General features: G+C 37.2%; 1 protein-coding gene across 1 annotated transcript in view; it reads left to right on the top strand.

Moving 5' to 3' along the window:
- Positions 1-23,849, top strand: part of LOC133518145 (nephrin) — a 732,429-nt gene that overhangs the window by 644,885 nt on the left and 63,695 nt on the right. Inside the window, exons 11-14 of the mRNA XM_061851736.1 lie at positions 2,240-2,444; positions 3,237-3,340; positions 4,232-4,373; positions 14,539-14,693. Coding sequence (XP_061707720.1) covers positions 2,240-2,444; positions 3,237-3,340; positions 4,232-4,373; positions 14,539-14,693 — 606 coding nt within the window. The remainder of the gene's footprint in view (positions 1-2,239; positions 2,445-3,236; positions 3,341-4,231; positions 4,374-14,538; positions 14,694-23,849) is intronic.

Here is a 23,849-nt window from a genome sequence, read left to right as displayed (position 1 = left end):
GCAGCCAAATGTAGTTAATTTCAATAGAATAAAAATAAATTATTCGTAAACACAAACGAGACAATTTACATATAACTAAACATAGAAAGAACAAAGTGCCTCAAAATGGCCTCATCTCAGCATGTTGCTGGCGACTTCAAGCGCTAATCTTCCGATGTATCAAGTGAGAAGAATCACGGCTGGTAACAGACAAAAAGAAGAGAGACATCAGCTTAACATAACATACAGAATGGACAAACGGTTAAATAAGAAAACTTATACGGCAAGACTAAATCTATTTAAAATTATATAGATATACCAAGTGCGATGCTGTATCGGCCCGGTCCAACCACACCTTGGGCTAGCTTTGATGTCAAAATTTGTAACTAAACAATTACCTAAAGATGTGCTACTTTTCCTTATTAGATTACTATTCTCGTCTCACACACGTACCGTGGAAGATCGCATCGCTTAATGCACGATACACTCGGTGTCACCGTTCACTTAAAGAGAGCGAGCTACGTGACTGACCCGACTCCTCAAACGATGTCTTCAACAGTGAGGAATGTTTTGTTTCAAGCGTAATTCGTCCGTACAATGAGCTTCTTTGAGCGCTCCTCGTAATTTGAATATTTTCGCTTTAATCACACCCAAGTGATGTCGAGAACGCGTTTATTAGACACAACTTGGTAATGATGCCGACATTCAAACCGGAGGGAATTGATTCCTTACAATGAAGTAAAATACGGTGTGTGGGTCGGGTTGATGTTAATCGCGATTAATTTATCACTATATGTGTCGCGGCACTCGCACTTGATCAAAGTCTGCGAGTCGGGACCGACCGGCAACTCTTCAAAGAGTTCAAAGGGGGCACAATTGCACGGGAATTGTATTGGGGTGGGTACTGGCGTTTATCAAGCACCGATAAGGATCTCTTTCCACTGACGCGGAGACGAACGGAAATGAGATTAATCAATCAATAGTATTGGTTATAATCCACATTATTTCCAGTCCATTGGAACCTCGGTAGAACAACAGCCCGATGTAATTTAAAATTCTGGCGTTTCTTCTCATGTTCATTTATCCAAAACATGCAATGCAGCAAACATTTTATTTCATTCTTACTAGTATATGTGCACGTGTGAGAGACCTAAGCCCTCCTACGTGTACACGTTCAACGCAGCTGGCCAACTTTATTGTCACGCGTGCAATAGAGTATTTAAGAGCAAGTTCGGCCTGGCCAGCCACATTAGGGCTCATGCTAGACAACCTCCATAATGTGTTTATTTGGAGTCGCCGTCATCGAAAACGATGAGGAGGACTATATATATATGTGCACTGCTGCTATTAAGACAGCATACCCTGGACTTAACATTTTATATTACATACACATTTTATATTACAGCATACCCTGGACTTAGAATTGATTGATTGATATATTTTCCAACTTACCGTATAAGCGGTCGGTTTGGTGATTTTGCCAAAAATTTCACTACATCCACAACCAATTCCATAACAAAATTCTTTGTTGATATGAATCTGTATAAAAGTAACTTTAAAATGAGGGTAACCATTTATCGAACAAATTGCGTAAAAACTTTTGCTTGAAAACATATAAGTGCTTTAGGAATTCGGTAAAATAATTAAGATACAAGATATCATGATTTTTTCCAACATAGTAATACTCGTACTATTTCCGGATCTTTTACGACGTGTACGAAAATCTCTGGAGCTTTGCTGAAAGTAAACTTCAACAAATCTGGGACTTAAGCAGTCAACTCATAAGTACCTATAGTTAGCTGAGTACTTAAAAAAATGTTTGCAGAAGATACGAAAATAGAATACCTACGTATATTTGCATATGCTTATAATAAAAATATCAAGCAGTACAATAAAATAATACATATAATGAAAAGAAAATATGAATGTTTGATTCTTCTTGTTGATCCTTGAGATGGGGGTCAAGTCAAAGAAGAATATTTAAAAGATAATAAGATTTAGGTAAACGATTATAGTTTTAATATAAGTAGGGATTAATATTAGCTATAATAGCAATCGTTTAGATATTTATACTCGTATGTATATTAAAAATATCTTCCCGATCATCTTCGAAATCTCGAATGTATTAGTACTAAACACGCTTATATGTATGAACCCCTACGGCCACGTCGTCCGAAACTTACATCCACTTAGTTCAACCATTTAAAATTCCACTTGATTCGATCACCGAACCACGTTCTAATTGTATTTATGTCCTCAGATGCACCATCATGTCGCACCGGCGCGGGCTCACCCTCCGGCGTGTCCGTGGTCGGCGCGGCGCGGGGCGAGGCCGTAGTCATCGTGTGCGAGGTCGACGCAGACCCACCGGCAGCTGTTTTCAAGTGGAAGTTCAACAACTCGGGCGAGACCATAGATGTGGCTGCCGACCGGTACACGTCCAACGGCAGCGCTAGTAGCCTCAAGTAAGCTCATACCATTGAACACCAGTGATTCCCTTGACGAGGGGACCGGAATATATATAGTTAGTGTCATACACGATGACTCGCAGATTTGCCAAATCTAACCTTTAATAACATTACAATACGAGTCAAGGCAAGCGTCTTCGTGAATAATACGATCTATAAAATTTATTGCAAGGAATATTATATTTGTATAAGTACGTCGCTCAAACACAGTCAGAAAGGAAGAACTTTAATCCTTCTGATCTACCAATCCTCTGTAAGTGGAGAATGTGTACCTACAAGATTTAAAAGCGACGAAAGGTAAAAAAGAAAAGGTTGTAGGCGGTCCTCCCTTATCTTACATAGGTCTTCGTCACACTGACCTCAAACCTGCTAGCATGAGTTTTGAGTCCGGTCAGAAAAAGAAACCCATTCCTCTTGATTTTCATGAATTTATGTTTTTTGTAAGGTATTAAATCTGCTTAAAACAAAATGATGAACAATGTTTTCTTCTAGCGAGTTTATATCGAACTATAAGAAATTATTTTAAAAACGTAGTACAGATGTATAGGTAATTTAAAAAATCTAGTATGAATAAGAAACCAAGAGATCCCACTCTTCCTTAAAATAATGGATAGTTGAGCCTAATGTTCTAGAAGTAGTTCATCTTCTGTGTGATTTTAGATCTGTTCCCCATGGTTTTATTCTTCTGTGTTCTCTACTCACTTACAGGTAAAGATAACTCCTAAACAATAAACATACTAACACGTGTCTAGTTGTGTGTCCAATATATCTGAAACTTTGTGTGTATAGATATACGCCAGTGGCTGACTTGGACTATGGCACATTATCCTGCTCGGCTTCCAACGAAGTGGGCTCGCAGCTCGCACCCTGTGTCTTCCAAATGGTAGCAGCTGGTAAGCCAATTTATTTATAGTGTTTTAAGAGCCTTAATCTCTAGCCGCCCAGTGGCCTTTACAATAAAAATGGCCTACATTCTATTTATTCTATTTTAAATATTTATTTTCACAAGTCAAAATTGCTTTTTTTCTTGGTAAGTTTTGATGTATGGGCGGCTAAACAACTGCCATGTATCCATAAACAATTTCCGGAGGTTTCATATAGTATCATATCCATAGCTGATTCGTAACAAGAAATTACAATCTAAATTATAGGCGTCCCAGGCTACTCAAATTAAAATCATGAACATGTTTTTGATTGGATATGTATCCATAAACAATTTCCGGAGGTTTCATATAGTATCATATCCATAGCTGATTCGTAACAAGAAATTACAATCTAAATTATAGGCGTCCCAGGCTACTCAAATTAAAATCATGAACATGTTTTTGATTGGAACCGCGAATATTTTTTGTATTTATAAACACTGGCAGCTACTTGGTTGACAGTATACTTGAAAGTATGCCCTACCGCTTGGTAAGGCATGCTTTCCAACTGGAAGTCAAAGCTTTAAACTCGGCTCTCAAACACGAGTCTCTCGAAACTTATGTACTCCTATGAGATAAAGGAGTGCCTGGCGTCCGTTGGCTCGTTGGGTGGACGACATTCGGAAGATTGCGGGTCACTTCTGGATGAGATTGGCTCAGGACTGGAATAAGTGGCGTACTGGAAGAGAGGCCTATGCTCAGCTATATAAAAGGCTGATATGATGATGATGAGAGAAATCCTGTGCTTATGGAATATGAATAGCCTTACCTAAAGGGTTGTCAGTAACTGTACCTGACAAAACTTTAACAGCTTATTCAACCAATTCTCAAAGGTTGAAAATTTCATTCATTGTTGTACAGGCAAACCGCATCCACCTCGCAACTGCTCCCTATGGAATCAGACGGCGGAATCAGTGGAAGTGGCGTGCCTAGCTGGCTTCGACGGCGGCTTGCCTCAGACTTTTCTGCTGCAGGTCTACTCCGCAGGCGAGAGCGTGCCTAGGTAAGGTCCAGCATATCTGCTCCCAGAACTAGATGGTGCAATTTGTGGAGGTGGCGAGCCTGGCCGGCTTCGACGACGGCCTGCCTCAGAGTGCTTAGGTAAGTTACCGCTTGGGCTAATTTCAGCATATCTCTTGAGTATACATTCCTCTTTACACATGAAGTATCTCCTCCGTGTAAATGCTTACAACTCCGAGGGGTTTTGAGAATCTTTTCTGCCTAAAGGAAACCTGGAAACAATCAAGTTTCCAGCTTTATTCATCTTAACGATCATTTTGTCCTATTCCATGAAAATTATGTAATGAAAAATCTTTATTTTCAGGCAATGTCCATAACCCACAGATAAATACCTTAAAACTAGCATACATATTATACAATATAAATATCTTAAAAACTAAAACACGCGATGCATGTCGCAACCCCGCTGTGTCAGGGAGCCGGCCACGGAACCGCCGAAACATGACACTCTTCGGCCAAAACTCCTCCTGTGTGAAAAAGTTGTTTACATGTAGCAACTACTTATTACTCAAAAAGTACATTTGATAGTCTGTCAAATGACCCGTACATAACAGGCCTGACTACTTTTCTTTTTTTGACTATGTAAAAGCTCTGAACTATGAGGTGACATCGTTACGGTCGCCTTTTTAAGTGCCGTTGCCTTCGTTACTTGCACTGGCATCCTCGACAAATGCCTTTAAGGGTTGACTTTTACGTAAAATGCGATAGATATATACAAGAAGTGAAGAACACTTTAAATATATTGTAAAAAAAACTTGACTGTAATATCATAGGCACAAATTAAAAACTTTTTTATTTCAACTGTGCACACTACATCTATGGCCCGATTCCAAGAATTATTAAGACACGTTTAAGATCTTGGAAAGATATTTAAAAGATCGATAACTAAACGAAATCTCAAAATTTACGTTTATTTCGATTCCGCTGTGATCCCAATAAGATGTATCTACGATATTTTTAACGTCAAAGTGACATTGGTTGCCCGAATCGAGCTGCTTCTATCAATTATACGACATACAAACAATATCTAAATGAGAACTTATCTAAACCAGAACTTATCGTTGTCGTATTTCATTCTTCGAATAGGGCCGCTAGTATGTTTATATGTGTGTGTATGTTTCTGTATTGAGGTGTGCAATAAAGTATATTTGTATTGTATTGTATTGTATGTTACACAATTATTCGAGAAATGTATGCAGATACACCTTTCGAAGCACCAGGGATATAACATTGACTACATGGTATTATCTTACGAAATAAGTACTCATTGTTAAATAATTACGTACCCTGTATATTTAGACCAGATAAAATGTCGGTAAAAATTCCAAGTTCCTCATACCTACTCGTACATTATTATTCCGCAAATTAGTACCTGTACGAACATCCGTGGCTAAAAGGCAAAGATCATTATTTTAACGTACAACGTAAAGCATGAGCCCTTCTCGCTATATTGTATTTCCCGTACTATTCGGGAGCCCTCGGGAGTCCGTTAATGAGAGCGCATAATGGAAGGGACCAGCGGCAGCGACAACGTTTTTATCCGGCCATTTGGGCCTGCGAGACTTCTGGCTATTCTTTAACTGGTTGGCAGCGGCTGTTGGCTTATCCCTCTTTTTCGTGTGGAAAAGCGGATTAGAATCATAGTTGAAGTCTTTGCTCACAAGATTTGCCACTGTTTGACACGTTTTTCGTTAATTTATTAGTAAGTATAGATAGGCGTATTTAGTTTTGCGGGAAAAAACTTGTTTTTATCTACTCACAAAAGATATATTATGTTCATAAGTTTTCGTACGGAGAAGTCCTGAATCTCAATAGAGGTTTCGAGTACCTTGCATTTGCTCGTTCATTACTTCGAGAGCTATATTGTAGCTCTAAGTAGTATTATCACATAGGTATTATCGCCTTCGCCCTTTCTTCTGGGATCGTAATGTATGAGAACTTTGCCAGTAATATTAGATGCCTACAGTTTTACTGTAATCTTCTTACATGAGATCCTTCTCTCTAGTTTAACTCCTAAATTCGTAATAAACAACCGTAATAAAAGTATTTCTGGTCAGTAAATAAAGCAGCTGTGAAAAGTTTTGCGAACAACAGCCCTGTCTAAATAGAATATCTGCGTCTACTGTCTTTAAGCCTCTGATAAACACATTCATCCTCCTAAAGGGTGCTTTGCGTGTTTCCTAACACGGGTGACGTCGTATGAGCGGGAGATAATAGAAATCCGGGTATATGACTGGAAATTTGACATATATGGCTAGCAAAAAGGTGTTTATTTTTACTGCTTGTGGATTGGTGCGGTCAATTTGTTCTAGACTACTTAAACTAAGAGTAGAGAGAAGAATTACCAAGCAAAATCTTTTTCTAATGATACTTTGTTTTAGAAGTTCTAATCCAGTTTCATGCTGATAAAATAGCGACCCTTACCGTACTGGAACGGCCGTCAAAGCAATTATACCTAGCATCAAATAGCGAAGCGGAGTAGACGAAAGGTCATTGTCGAAATAGCCTCTGTAGAGTCTAAGAAAATTCAAGGTAGATTACACTCTATTTCAATGTAAGAAGGTTTAAAATCCAAAATCACTCCTCATCAAGAGTTTCCTCCACGTATTTTAGTGCATCCTAAAAGGTGCTCGCTAATTAGTATTATTTAACTATGCAGAATGCATGCACAAGACGTGTTCTTGCAGCTGTGGTCGGCGCTGTAAGGGAAATTCACCCGATTCAATTAGGTTGCCGCTTTAAAATGCCGTACGCTGACAGAATAATGACTTGACAACGTTACAAGAATTACCCAATTAGGGATGTTACTTTAACGAGACGAGACATGCGCACATATTATTATATATGGCAATGAATTATATGTAGCTCGAAGGTGGAACTCATGCTTCCATAATTTAGACAACGATGTCTTCAGGCGAATTTCGGCTTACAAAATAAGACTTAAGTACCTAATCATTCTCTGTTCTGCAAATTCCAGAATCTTTTTGCTTGGGGGCAAATTCTAAATATTTATTCTATGAGTAAACCTCATGGGATTTTCTTCACATGGCCATAAAATGTTAATTTATAAAAGAATATAATAAATGCAGCAGCTGAGTAATTATTTTTATAATAAATTTAAAATTAAATCAAATTCTACAAATACCGACGACCAGTCTGGCCTAGTGGGTAGTGACCCTGCCTATGACGCCGATGGTCCTGGATTCTGGTGTGATGAGCACGGGTATTTGTTCCTGACTCATGGGTGTTTTCTATGTATTTAAGTATTTGTATATTATATATTTCATTGCCTGAGTACCCACAAGACAAGCCTTCTTGAGCTTACCGTGGGACTTAGTCAATTTGTGTATGAATGTCCTATAATATTTATTAATTTATTAAAGAGATCACTGATTTATGAAGTCGTTATGGTTTACAATATGTACACACATTGTAAACCATATGCATACACATTTGTGTGCAGGGGTGCCAAGCTGATAGATTTACTGAATTTAGTAATTTTATAGATTCCCAATGTTAGAAAAAATAATTATACTCATAACTTGTGTAGCTGAGGTATTGTAACGAATTCTGAAAAACAACAGATCGTTTTGTGAGTTTGAGCTCTTTGATAACAATATCAAAATTCAAAATTCAAAATTCAAAATTCAAAAATTTATTCTGCAAGTAGGCCTCAAGGGCTCTTTTACAAGTCAATACAACATTTATAGTAACATCATATAGTGACATGAAAAATACATAACAACATTTATAAATACAACAGCCAATACCTGGGTAAACATTGCATTATAATAATCTTAAAATAAATAATTAATACAATACAATAGAGATGTATAGTCTCTATGGTTAAAAACACATTAAATCTGGAGATGTAAAAGGTCCCCAATGTCAGAGTACTAATACTAATAAAATTTGGAGGTGTAAAGTCTCTCCAAGTGTCAAAATAAAATTTATACTAAATAAATAAACCGCGTCTGGACTGTTAAACTAGCAGTTTCATAAACTAATGCTACATTCTGTACATAACTAGTATGTACCAAGTCAAGTATATTATACAATATGACAGAGACGTATAGTCTCCACGGTTAATACATTAAGTTTGGAGATGTATAAGGTCCCCACGGTCTGAGAAAAATAATAATACACAATAATAAGATTTGGAGGTGTAAAGGTTCTCCAAATGTCAAAGAATAAAAAAAAATAAAAAATTGTATGAAATACATATACATATCATTATGTTTTTGTAGGAAAATGTTCGATTTGATATCCTATTAGAATTAAATCAGAAACCTATCGGATCAAATGCCCTTTATGCTCCAGCACACGTATCTATTACGTGAGGATTGCGTACTGATTATATGGAATTCCAATTAAGTTTGGATTAAATTAGTTGAATCGGTTCATTAATTGAATGTCCAGGATTAACTGGCATAGAATATTACATATTCATCTAAAGCTTGCGTAGTAGTCTTACTAAGCTTTATTTCAATTACTTAGTTTAAAAAAGTTTTTTTCTGATAAATAGACTTACCTCTTGGCTTCGCTTTTTTAATTTAATCTATTATCTTAATCATTCTCCCGAACGATTCCGGTCACAGCAACTGTGTCGTCTGGAGTGTAGAGATTTTTTAATGACCGTTATTAGAGTATAGCAGAGCTGTTCCACTATGTAGTGCGCCTTTAGATGGCCCGCGTACCCTATCTTCTTCTTTGTAGGGTTCCGTACCCAAAGGGTAAAACGGGACCCTATTGCTAAAACTCCGCTGTCCGTTCGTCTGTCACCAGGCTGTATCTCATGAATCGTGATAGCTAGACAGTTGCCGCTATAACAACAAATATTAAAAAGTACGGAACCCTCGGTGGAAGAGTTCAACTCGCACTTGTCCGATTTTTTTATTTGGATAATAATGATGTTCGGACCCGGGTATGTCCTTAAAGTACAGTCAGCATCAAAAGTAGCGGATCAAATAACGTTTCATAAGTATCTACCATTCTGTAACAGCTTAACAAAAAGTGATGTCTATAATATAGAACAACAAAGAGTATAAAAGATATACTTTTAAGCGCGAATTTTAGAAATTTATCTATGTTTTGAAGAGTTATCCGGAATATCAGATACTTTTGGCGCGTTGTTTCATCCGCTACTTTTGATGCTGACTGTACATCCAAAAGAGAGGTACTTTACATTAAAACAACTTTAAATAGACATTAAGAAAACTTTTCTTTAAATTTTTTTGTTTTCATTCACCAAACAAAAAATATATCATAATTCTATCTAAAAATAATCATCATGTGCATATAACTGACAAGGTGTTTGACACTTTCTGTCATTTCAACAATCGTTAGTCTTAAATATCATTATCAACGTGTCATTAGATTTATCAACGTGAAGTGGCCAGTTAAGTGTTAGGTAAAAGATGTTCGAGAATCTGTTCACTGAGGTTTCATTTAATTATGTCATTAACAGGGTGTTTTTACCGTAACAAATTTGTTTTCCAATTTTCTCCAAAAAAACATCATAAAACCTATAATGTTTCATACTTAAATATACTCCAGGAGCCGAGCACTACCAGCTGTAAAAATATCGGTAGCAAATTTTTTAGTACCATATATGCGTACATATGCATTTTAGCCTCTCATATGTGGGTAGATAGGGAACTTCCTGCCAAGGTTTTCTAGAGGGACAACAGTATAGATATACGCAGATTTTAAAGGTTGGGAATGCGTTTGTATAGTACATACCCGGGCGTCGGTAACTGCTTTCTTCAGACAAACCATATGGCTTGTAAATATGATTTAATATTGTTTGTAGTTGGTGTTGTAGGATAAAAAAAACTTTCCATGTTCCAAGATTATTGAATTATAATTGTCCCGGTACCTGTCATAATCGCTCCATCGTCCATCTTGCGGAATGCTCCACTTCACGCATTATCAATAACGTGGTCTTACATTTACAACATTGAATATTCCGGGCTCGGCCTCGCAGGTTGGTCCACGATTTATTCAAAAGGAAGGGTTTCTGAAGGTCGCAAAGAATATTAATTACAGAGATTTGCGTTTCCTATTTACTCTTAATTACCTTACGCGAGTCTTTGAAGTCCAAAATGTTCACGTAGGCGCTGTACAAGTACATGATCTATATATCCTATTAAATAGAATATATCCAAAAAGACAAAATTCACTTGGTGGTGAGGTCCTTGGCCCGTGGGGTCCGAGTGCATTTACGCCATTTTATAAAGATATGATTATTTAGTTTAAATCATAGCGGATGTCTAAGACAATCGCAAGGCTGCCAGCAACCTCGCTTAACGGATTAGTTCCTATTGCGAATTAACCAGGAAATGCTGTTTGCCTCTACGATACCGTACCCCGGGAGATCGTTTATTATTAATCCATTTTAGGTTTCGTTTTATTTAATTTTTCATTTATAAATTGGTGTAAGAATGTGGTCACAACTTCTATCAACATTTACTATACCGGAATCCTGGATAAAATTACAATAAATAAATATAATATCGGATAAGGAACACAGAGCTGCGCTCCAAAACTTTAACGACCGAAACTATTATGACGACCGGTTTGGCCTAGTGGGTAGTGACCCTGCCTACGAAGCTGATGGTCCCGGGTTCAAATCCTGGTAAGGGCATTTATTCGTGTGATGAGCATGGATAGTTGTTCCTGAGTCATGGGTGTTTTCTATGTATTTAAGTATTTATAAATATTTACATATTATATATATCGTTGTCTAAGTACCCTCAACACAAGCCTTATTGAGCTTACTGTGGGACTTAGTCAATTTATGTAATAATGTCCTATACTAAACAAAACTGGTATCGTAGATGTAAGTGTGAAGGGCCACCAAGCTCAAATGGGATTGGGCGGGACACATCAGCTGAAGGATGCATACGCACAGATGGGCCAAAATAGCGACCGAATGGGCACCACAGATCACCCGAGGCAGAGGCAGGCCAAGTGATGAGTGGCGGAAGACAGGTAGGCTAATGTAAATGTATGTAGGCTAATAAAAATAAAAATTGATAGTACTAATTTCTATTTCTATTTTCAAATGACACCAATTAATTTATTTACATGTCGTAACTTTTTCCATATATCTGAGTAACACGAAAGTTTTCTAATTAATATTAAGTTGTGAATAAAATTCATACTCGTGGATACAAACAATGAGTCGATGACTTAATTTCATATACACGTGCCAACTATTGCTATTGTTTGCTCGATGAGGGCCAGATCAGTTAATCGCTTCAGGGTTTGTTCCCCGGGCAACACCGCAGGCAAGTTGCATAATAATGCCAACTTTTGATCGAGAACTTTGCGGGATATGGGGAGCGCTTTATTTGAACGGGTGTCAGGTGTGCGAGACGCGGTGAAATGAGTACTCACATACAATATTCTGTAACACTGTGTATGGAAACTTAGACTGTATTCTACGCTCGCAAAAACCTAAGTAACTGTTAGTGTATTTTTGCAAATAACTGTGCGATCTCTTATACTTTATTCTGGCGACGATTAAATTAAATTTGTCTTGATCCAATGTGCCTGATTTGATTTAACAAAAACCTACAAATTCAAATCAAGTTTCAAACTCATAGAAATTAAAAAAGGTTCTGATTTCTCAAACGTAAAAATCGCTGCTCTGATGTTTGCGAGATTATTTTTTTAAGATTAAAATTCAAATTTCAGTCACCTCCGCAAAACTGATGATTCCAATTAAAGTGACAGATCAAAGTACGGTTCCATTGTCAGTGTAACCTGAGCATGGACACATTTTAATTGTTTTTCTGAAACAAAAACCTCCCCTAAAGTTGTCTCATTCGACCTGACGACGTGAGTGCTTATTTGAATATTTAGCGGTGTTTTGTTGACAGCGCGATTATCCCGCACAGGTGCGGGTTTTTATCTGTCGGTCCGATATTATACACGGCTGCTATTCACAATGCATACTTCGAATATTGCTGCAGAGAGACCATTTAATTACGCCACTTTCCCGAATGAAGGTTGAGGGAGGCGATGGCTGAGATACACGTCATACTCGTGAACGGGTGCTGTTTGTGGAGACCGGTCTGTTTAAGCTTACAGGTAAGTTTAAGGGTACAGGTTATGTTAAAGTATGTAACTTTACTTTTGAGTGACATTAACGTGAGACACTTCATTCGGTTCTTGTCTGTTTTAATTTTTTTGTCTTTTAATTATTTATATAAGAATTCAAGCCTTGGCGACCCTCTACATCTCTAAGGATAATTTAATATATATTTTTATATTTTATCTCTGACACTTAGAGACTTATACATCTCTAAAGAATTTTAGTATTTTATGGTTTTATTTTTTTATCATAGTTTTTTTTTGTGTAATTTGACATTTAGAGACAGTATACATCTCTAATAAAGTATTTATTATTTCATAGATTCGATATTTGTAATTGTTTTTTTTTTAATTTATTGTTTGTAAAAATGGACATGTAAAAGTGCCCCTGTGGCCTATTTGCTGAATAAATGTTTGATATTTGATATTTGATAATCTGGGCCACAATCACAGTTAGGATAATCGTTGGACTTTGCAGCAAGTACTTTATTATCAAGCGCTGCTAATTGCACGTTGTGCGCTGCTTCGCCATCTCACAGTATCAACTATCCTGTACATGGTCTTCTTTATTCTTCGTACGGCGCTCAAGATCATAATATTAGGCGAGTTGGATTGTATGTCAGACCTGCCTGCATGAGTTGTGTTCTCGCGCGCAACTCAATACATCTAGCGCGACTTCAAGTATGGAGTCCCGCGAGAACGCAACTCATGCTAAACCAGCAGATCTGTCTAGAACTACAAGTCAAGGGGCAAATTTTACTAGTTACTAGTTTAAAGTCGGGTACAAGGTATTTTGTGAACAGAAAAGCTCATAGTGAGGAGCCGGGGGTGAAAAGTAACAAGATGGATTTGACGCAGCTGCGCGCGGGGATAAATAAAAGGCGGCGTTTATCACCCCGTTTTGTATAGAAATTTAATTACGGAATACCGGAGTGCGAGTGGACTCGTAGATTACTGGTACATAACGGTTTTCGGGTGATAATTAAAGAGTAATCCGCTCGTAAAGTATTCTTTATCGTAGTATATTGTAGGGCACGCTTTTATAAACGATTGTTATTTTGTTTACATCATGATCGACCTGATCATCATCAGGCTAAAGACATGGACAAATGCTGGACAAACTGGTTCACTCAGAATAATATGTAAAAGTTTCCGACAACCGCAGTAAAGGCATCCAAAATATGTTCATTTCATTTCATTCTGTTAAGATTATGGCTTCGGTCCAGTGGGACTATTACGAGTACACCAGTATCAAGGTATTAGGAGCTTTAAATACGACTAAAATTGTACGTTTAGTACAAGGCAGTGTACGGTGATTTGATTAGGTCTTGTAAAGCGATAGTTAGACTTACAAGTAGCACGTGGATTACTGGCCGTTGAGTCCAAAATGGTGGTTAATCGCGTTTTAAGATTAATTCTCCATTCCCTGCACACTACCACATTAAGTAGTTTACTGTATTATATAAACTATAGATATGAAATATACAATATTATACACAATATACACTTTAAACAATATTAAAAAGCGAAAAACAAAGGAATTAATCACGAGGCTATAGGAAGAAGTCCCCAAAATATATAGGAGTACTTTTTTACGCGTTTAAATAAATAAATATTATAGAGACATTCTTACACAAATTGACTAAGTCCCACGGTAAGCCAAGAAAGCTTGTATTGTAAATACTCAGACAACGATATATGTATATATTATACAAATACTTAAATACCTATGTATGAGTAATGTGAGTCTATACTCAGAAACAAATATATGTGCTCATCACACAAATAAATTCACTTACCGGGATTCGAACCCAGGACCATCGGCTTCCTAGGCAGGGTCACTACCCACTACTACAAAGCGTTTATATCAAAAGATGTCATCTTAATGGAACAAGGTTTCTATGCTTGATTATTCTGCCGCAACAATGCCCAGCTTTTATAATCGTGACCAAATCCAAATCCCGTGATAAAACTATCCTTGCCATACTGACTCCACTGATTCTAAACTGAATTTTCAAGCAAACACTCAACTATATGTTTTTTCGCAGAGTGAACCTGTCATCAGATGAGCCCTCATGGACGGTGCGCGGCCTGGAGTGGGACGTGCGGTTCCGGCTCGAAGCCGTCGCGGTGAACGGCAAGGGCCGCAGCGCACCCGCGCGGCTCGATGACGTGTTGTTCCGGGATCCTGAGAAGAGAACAGGTCAGTGGTAAACTATTTTTTTTTTCAAGCAGATGTCTGCGAGCGCTTCTAAAAAGGCATTCAGACATATGGAAAGGAATGGAAACATTTGCATGCTTCTGGTAAACTTACTTAGTTGGTTAAGAGTGGGACTGGTTTCGGAAGCGATGTATTCATAAATTTTTCCTTTAATATAAAAGGTCAGTGGTACTTAAAGTACACCTGTGTTGTGGTAGGTTTGGAGTCATTGGTTAAAATCTGGAATAATCACGCTTCTTGATGGCGAAAGATGCCCATTCTATTTTATTTTTGGTGACATAGGAAGTCACTGTTCTCCGAAAAATCATAACACAAAGTAGCATCTCTAAATATGTATAACGTACATGTTAAATAGCCTTGCCATATGTAAGTAGCTATAGCGCAATGCTGGAGGTATCAGCTGAGAGAGGAAACACGTCATTATGGTTATCTAATATGTACTGCGAGATATCTCGGATATTGCAGTAGATCCACAATGTTTCGGAAACTGACAGGAAGGAATCCTTGGGCTGTGTTTTTAACCGACTTCAAAAAAGGAGGAGGTTCTCAATTCGTCGGAATATTTTTTTTTTATTTTTTTTTATGTATGTTCACCGATTACTCAAAGACGCCTGGACCGATTTGCAAAATTCTTTTTTTGTTTGATAGGGTATACTTCCCAGGTGGTCCCATAGTCATTAGGTCAGGATCTGATGATGGTATCCTTGAGAAACTAGTGGTATTCTTAAAATTTTATAGGCAATTTTAACGTTTTTCATATACTTCGTAAAGCTATTTAGGTATTTGCGCCTGGTAGTCATCATCTCGTTGCAGAGCTGATGATGGAAGATACAATTCCTTAACGGTAAAGAGATAGGGGGTAGATAGCTTCCGTTGTTGCAACAATACGTTTACTTTAATGATGATGAATACACGGGAAACCTTGTCAATACTAGCAAACCGCTTTCTTGGCCTAATGAATAGGTACCTGTCTACCTTTAGTCAGTAATGAGATATCTCAACCGTTGCATTTCTGCTAATGCTCGTTCATCGTGGGGTTTAGTTAACAGTTTAGTGGGTTCTAAATCAGATAGAGCTATTCCTTCCAGTTTTTACTCTGCTACATATACTTGTCCCTTAGCAAAATTATTTTTTCCTAAATCTATAACAGCTTTATCGAGGGTTATACCCTGTAGTTTATGTACTATTACAGCCCAGCATAAAATAATAGGTAACATTCAACTTCTTCAACTTCAACATTTATTCAGCAATTAGGCCACAAGGGCACTTTTACACGTCAACATGGAATTTACATACAAACAAAAACAAGCGCATCAACAATAAGGGTTACCCTCATGTGGCAGAACAATATTGGTCAGAAACACACTTGGCATAACATGTTTCGCAGAGACACTTTCGGTCGAATGGTAATTTTGCATAAAGGTATAGTTGGAATTATTAATACCACGCATACGACACATTTTGCAGAACATTGTTTCGTAGAACATTACTTTGGTCGACTTTGGTTTAGCATCAAAATTCAAAATTCAAAAATTTATTCTTCAAGTAGGCCTCAAGGGCTCTTTTACAAGTCAATACAACATTTATAATAACATCATATAGTGACATGAAAAATACATAACAACATTTATAAATACAACAGCCAATACCTGGGTAAACATTACATTATAATAGTCTTAAAATAAATAATTAATACAATACAATAGAGATGTATAGTCTCTATGGTTAAAAACACATTAAATCTGGAGATGTAAAAGGTCCCCAATGTTAGAGTACTAATACTAATAAAATTTGGAGGTGTAAAGTCTCTACAAGTGTCAAAATAAATAAATAATCATTTTAGATACCATAATAATCCTATAGCGTACTATTACATTGCATAATTATTTTCTGCTAAGTAGGCATAATAGGATTGTTAGGTATCTTGCGTCCCCAACACAACCGACTCGCTACCAAAAAGGAAATACAGTCCCAGAGTCACCGTTAGGTACGACGACGAGCGTAGCGAGGAGGAGTGTTAGGTATATTGCGTCCCCAACACACCCGACTCGCTGTCAAAAAAGAAATGCAGCCCCAGACTCACCGTTAGGTGCGACGACGAGCGAAGCGAGGAGGAGTGTTAGGTATCTTGCGTTCCCAACACACCCGACTCGCTATCAAAAAATAAATACAGTCCCAGAGTCACCGTTAGGTACGACGACGAGCGAAGCGAGGAGGAGTGTTAGGTATCTTGCGTTCCCAACACACCCGACTCGCTATCAAAAAGAAATAGGAAGAAATAAAATAGTAATAACATGTAGCTGTGAGACACAACATTTTGTGCTTGTATGTCAGATAAAAGACGCAATAGCTACACAAAATTACTAGCTTAAATTAACTTAAATGTACTATGAGATGTAAAGGTCTCTAAGTGTCAGAATTATTAAAAATATAGGTATACACAATCAAATTAAACACAAAATAAAAGTAAAAATTTAGAGATGTATAAGGTCTCCAAGTGTCTAAAATTAAAACTAAGTTAAACAATATAAGTCAGGAATATCTGAAACGGTCATTTTGTTCCAGTTTGCCTGAGCAGGAATTTTTCGTTTTTTAATTTTATTTTTTTATTTATTTATTTTTTCAAATATTTACACGGCATTACAGCATATGCCAATACACCGAATAATTAGACAATACAAATACAAAACATATATAAAATAAAAAACAGATATTCATTAATAATCACATGCAAGTGCTGGAAAGCCTATCATCCATCATCTCACAGAACCTCAGACACGCCTGGCACACATTCGCCCATCTCCCCGCAAACAAGTCACACTCTGGTGCTGATGTCAAGTTAATATGATTTGAACAACGAGTACAGGTCACGATATTACCTAAAGCGATTAAAACAGCAAGAAGTAAATTGTCTAGATTTGTAGTTACTAGTCTCGTACGCTGCTGAGGATATATCATTTTATTGCAAATGGTGCACACGACATCATGATGGCTATATATATATATATATATTTACATCACTAAAAAGCAAAAAATAAATAATTTTTAATTAAAAAAAAAACCGCCTTCAAAAAATATCCAATAAAGAAAATAGTAACTATATACACAGTAAGATAAAACACTAAAAAGTTAGAAATAATAAAGTTTTTTCTGTATTATAAATCCAAAGTTCGTTAAAGAACCCCTTTACAAAATATATTATTTACTTACAAATCAATAATAATAAACAATATTTGGAGTCGGTGCCAGCAACGATATAAAAATAACTAGTGATACAACTTAAATGTCGTTTTCAATTCAATAACTTAGAAATTAGTAGATAATGTAGATATGTTTACAAAATCTTAATCCCATTATATCGTTGCTGGCACCGACTCCAAATATTGTTTGCGGCGACCGGTTTGGCCTAGTGGGTAGTGACCCTGCCTACGAAGCTGATGGTCCCGGGTTCAAATCCTGGTAAGGGCATTTATTCTTGTGATGAGCATGGATATTTGTTCCTGAGTCATGGGTGTTTTCTATGTATTTAAGTATTTATAAATATTTATATATTATATATATCGTTGTCTAAGTACCCTCAACACAAGCCTTATTGAGCTTACTGTGGGACTTAGTCAATTTGTGTAATAATGTCCTAAAATATTTATAAAAAAAAAAAAAAAAAAAATGTATAGCTTGAATGTATGACCTTTTATTCAAACAACCTATTAAGATTTCTCTAGCAGACGCCTATTCTAGATTTAGCTTAGCGCAAATACCTGAGTCCCAAGCAAGTTTCTCAAACTATCTTGAGAGCGGTTTATTTTCTGCCAACCCGAGTAGCGCAAGTTGAATTTTGAAGCTTGTCACCCAGTTAAGCTCAAGAAATTGCGATATCGAATATTATATTGGAGTACTCTGCAACACGATTCGAAATGCATTTATAAAATTAAATTAAATAGACGGATTGAGACATAAATTAGTTAATCTGTAGGTAAAGGATTTTCGCCTTCCACTTTTCCAAGCTTCATCACCTCTACGCATAACATGACCAAAGTAAGAAAGCAACCGGTGTTGGCATATGTTGAAGAGCCGTGTTTTGATACCAAGCTGTGAGAGAATTGACGTATTTGTGCGCCGAGCCGTCCAGGGCATTAAGCATTTAACTCCAAGCCCCTCAACCTTCAGACCAAACTAGATGGTCTGACCAAGTTAAAAAGGCCGCCACAAGCAAATTCCATCAAGCGGAGGGGGCTACGAGAGATCGGGACCGATGGAGATAAATGACACATGCTGCTAAACCAAGTGGTCATGATCCTCATTAATGAGGGACCGACAAAGAAGTAGATATAGGTATAACAGTTCTGTAAAGGTGACGGTTGGATGGCAACTGCAGCTGCGTTACTGTTGCGGCATTACTGCTGTGACGATGAAGCGGTCTCCGTCTGTATTGTTTCAATCCTTGATAAAATGAGTGAAGTTTGTAGCCGCCATACTGCTGCGATTAGAACGTTCAATTCAGTTCAATTGTGCACAGACCGCAGCAGTAATGTCGCAACAGATATGCAATAGTAGTTTCTATCCAAAGGTCACCTGAACTTAGATGTTGGCATTAACAGACAACGCATACCCTAAACTGTTCAAGGCAGGATATTCAAATATGAGATATATTTTTTTTATTAACAACTTTGATGAAACTGCTTTGCATAACTTGATAGATCATAACACAAACAAGGAAGCTTTAAATTCGCAATGTCATCGACAGTCTATCTAAATTTGCTATTCAACCTGTCCATTATTAACATCACAGATTAGAGTGACTACCGCAAATATAGATCGTGTCATTCACGAAGACGTGTGCCTTAACCCGTAATGTCTCGTTATTAAAGGTTAGATTTGTCAAATTTGGGCGTCATCGTGGATGACACGAACTACATACATATATCGAATGTTGAAATTTCTTTCGTTTAATATTAAGTCTACATACGATATAGATCGGATATCTCAGTGTCATAAGCAGGGGTCGGACAAAAAGTGCGGATGACGTAAAAATGACGTACTTAATCTTGCACACAGGATGATGTTTGAGTTTGTATTTAAACTTCCGTGTGACATGTAGTAACAAAGTAGTATTAATGAAGTAACAAAATAATCGTAAATAAATCCATGGAATTAATAATACAGGTGGTAGGGTGATGTAGTGAATAAAATAAATTTCACGAAACTTGTTACCATAAGGTATAATTATTTGAAATTAGTTAGAACAAGTCTGTGGGATCCTCAGATAAATAGGTTTAATAGTCAAAAGTGGGAACAGTAGGTAAGATTAGCAGTATACGTGTTTGTCACGTACCTCCAAAAACGGAAAATTGCCACAATATTCGAGTAAAGATGACATTTTAGAGCGTTTTCTTATATATTAGTAAATATAAATTTTAGCTAAATATAATCGTGAGGATACAATAGCTAAACAATAACGAAGTCAATTTATTGTTCAGTCAGCGTCAAATACTTCGTAGCAGTCAAAGTAGCCAAATAGTTCGGTACACCATATATTTAGTATGGTGTACCGAACTATTTGGCCACTTTGACTGCTACGAAGTATTTGACGCTGACTGTTCATCTGATTGACAATGTGTCAGTCAAAAACGTACTTACTCATTTCAAGTGGCGATATCGTTTAATAAAGAGGTCAATAAAGAGATTGATAAATGATACGTGATAATTGTTTATGAAAATCAAAAATACTATTTGAAATCATCCTATAATGGGTTTGACGTCATTCGCACTTTTTGTCCGACCCCTGGTCATAAGTGATGTTTTAGTTTGATGAAATGACAGTTCCTTCTCTCTTTCTGTTGGACTTTATTTAAAAAAATAATTGACGTACTTATATATTTTTACATCGTATTTTTATTACTTAAATGATAAATATTTAAGTTACCACTGCCCTTTGAAGGTTAAAAATTTATTTAATAAACAAATAGCTCTATGACTGAATGTGCTAACGCTTTCTACTCTCTACACTAATCTCTAACGTTCCAAAAAACGTCAAAACATTTAACGTGGCAGCTACTCCATATAAAATTGTACTCTCATATGGACAGTCATTCGATGCGACAGGTACCTATACGATTGAGAACAGCTGTACTTATCATGGCCATATGATTACTACACTAACCGTAACTGGGTTTTGTTCTAAATCACACAACCTGATTCGGGCACGGCAAGCCCACGCCGCACTGTGGGCTGAAATTCGGCTCTTGTTGTCATAGAAACCAAAGTTGTTATTTTCAAATTATTTTATAGCAAAAGCACTGTTATAGTAACATTTGAATTTGGGACAATTTGGCATTAAGTGTCGAGTTGTAATATTAAAAAAAAATTCTAAACACTCTTCATGCCAAATTGTCCCAAATTCAATTGTTACTAAAATAATGTTGAGCAAAACTTATATCAATCAAAAACAAATGAAAATAGCAACTTTGGTTTCTATGTCAATGCGAGCCGAATTTCAGCCCACAGTGCGCCGGGACCTCGTATGGCTAAGTAGCCGCTAGCCGGGCAGCTATGGTACTACATCTTATATAGTGGTAAGCAAGCTCAGCAGCTCCGGCCCGCGCAAGGCTTTCATCCGGCCCACCGCCGGTCCTTCGAAATAATTAGTATATACTCGAGAGATAACGGTTTCAAATCCAAATGTATTTATACTGCAGTTCCGGCCCTCCTCGGAATTTTTTAAATTTTCTGGCCCCCCATGAAAAAAGTTTGCCCACCACTGTCTTATAGTAATAAAAAGTAGCGTAAGTAATGTCTGTCCGATTATCACGGTTTTTTTTTGAGTCAGCATACTCAGTGCCAGTGCGAGCTACGTGCTGTGAGAGTTGCCGGTAATGTGGGAGAAACCGTATGTAGCGAAAAGCTACGAACAGAGAACCCGCCTAGCGGGTCACTGGCAATGAGTGTGTTAAGAATCGATATTATTTTTGCCAGGGACTAATAGGTATGTTTATGGGATAAAAGAACTGAATTTTAAAATAAACATTAAACAGCCAAAAATTAAACCAAAATTTAACTTTCGTACAGGATTCTCCTAAAGGATCATATCATTGCAAAACCTGGCATCAAATGATGTCATTAAGGGCAGTTTCAGACTAGCATATTTTTCTGCGCGTATACGGTCATTTCGGCGGTATGAACTGACACGCGCTTTACTATTCCCTACATTTTGGTTTTTACGAGATAACACGCGCGTTACATTCCCCTATATTTTGGTTTTAACCAGCTTACATGCGCGTTACATTCCCCTATATTTTGGTTTTAACCAGCTTACATGCGCGTTACATTCCCCTATATTTTGGTTTTAACCAGCTTACATGCGCGTTATATTCCCCTACATTTTGGTTTTTAACAGCTTACACGCACGTTATATACCCCAACATTTAGTCAATACGAGCAAAAAGAAGGTAGTTTAATGTGCATATCTAAAATAATATTAATTACTTCAAATACTGCAGATAAACTACTAATTTCTTTCTGACATTACCGCCTAAGAGTAGGTACATAAGCCCTTGCCTTTTACGATACGAAGGTTACTTTACTGAAGGAATAGCAGAGTGCCTATTATCGCTAGTCCCGATTATTACTGAATGTCTGAGTACTATAGAAGAGAGGCTTTAATAATGAATACATTAGTTGGTGCTAAAATAAGGGCTAGGAAGATTGCAACGGGTATACTTATTAATATTGGTATGAATAGATATTTATTTTAACAGTAATTGTATGTTGAAAACCGCCCAAGTGCGAGTCGGACTCGCACAGGAAGGGTTCCGTACCATTATCTATATAAACGGTCACCCATCCAAGTACTGACCCCGCCCGACGCTGCTTAACTTCGGTGATTGGATGAGAACCTCGAGATTGGAAAGAAATATTTATTTTATTCTGTTTTTAGTATTTGTTGTTATAGCGGCAACAGAAATATATAATCTGTGGAAATTTCAACTGGCTAACTATCACGGTTCATGAGATACAGCCTGGTGACAGACGGACGGACGGACGGACAGCGGAGTCTCAGTAATAGGGTCCCGTTTGACCCTTTGGGTACGGAACCCTAAAAACATACTAGGGCAAATCCGACACCTTTTATGTACACCACCAAAAGTACACACTCTCGATACGTGTTTCGCCTCTCGATGAGACATCAACTGTTAATTAAGAATCATCCCCCTATTTTTGTACCTAACTATTAATAGGAGGATGATTTTTAAGACAAATTGAATGTTGCGTAATTTTTCCATCTCACTCACACTTGCACAGTAGGGGAATGGTCAAGGCATAAATATGGCCGACCATTCTAGACAGCTCATTCAGTTGTCAGACGTCAGACCCTTAACATCTCCAGCATCTTCTGAGGATGCGTCGTAGAGAGGCAAAACACGTGTCTAGTTTCTTACTTTTGGTGGTGGGTTATTATATTTAGGGAGGATGGGAACATTAATTACATGTATAAATACGCAAGTAAGTATAACTGGTTAGCACTGATTGACTAGCACGTTATCTTTTCGCGGATTAGCAAAGTAATATTTTTAGTTTTAATTAGTATGGATTTCCGCAAAGTAACGCCTAATTCCATTAATTAAGTAGATATGAAAACAAGATAAAATTCGTGAAAAAATGCATTCGTTTTCTTTGACGGTTGATCGGTGATCACGTGATTTTTCTATAAACAAATTAAGTGTCTTTTTTAAGACATCATTATCAGCAATTATGGCAATTTGGTAAATTTCGGGTATTTACTATGATTATGCTTACGAAAATTATTCTACGCAAATGAATTCGAGGACAGCACCTAGTGACGATAGAAGTTAGTGGATCATAAATCCACCAAATGTCGATACATTCGTGTATTGTTTACGACAAGCAGATCGTGCACTCTACTCGTAGGTACAGTCAGCGCCGGGCGATACGTTCAGCGCCGTAAATCCGTATTACCACCGCCTGCAGCGGCACTTTAAATATTTACCTTTAAGGCTAATACAGAGACTGTACGCCGTAAGATTGCTGTCTTTGGGATTATTTCTTTTTAGTTTTCTCAAATTGGCATAGGATATTGCTTACTAGAAAGCTTAAAGTTGGGCAATTTAAATATATTTGAAA

This window comes from Cydia pomonella, chromosome 5 (assembly GCF_033807575.1).
Source record: "Cydia pomonella isolate Wapato2018A chromosome 5, ilCydPomo1, whole genome shotgun sequence".
Classification (NCBI taxonomy): domain Eukaryota; kingdom Metazoa; phylum Arthropoda; class Insecta; order Lepidoptera; family Tortricidae; genus Cydia; species Cydia pomonella.
The sequence above is the reverse complement of the archived record's forward strand: the minus strand, read 5'-3'. Positions and strand labels throughout refer to the sequence as shown.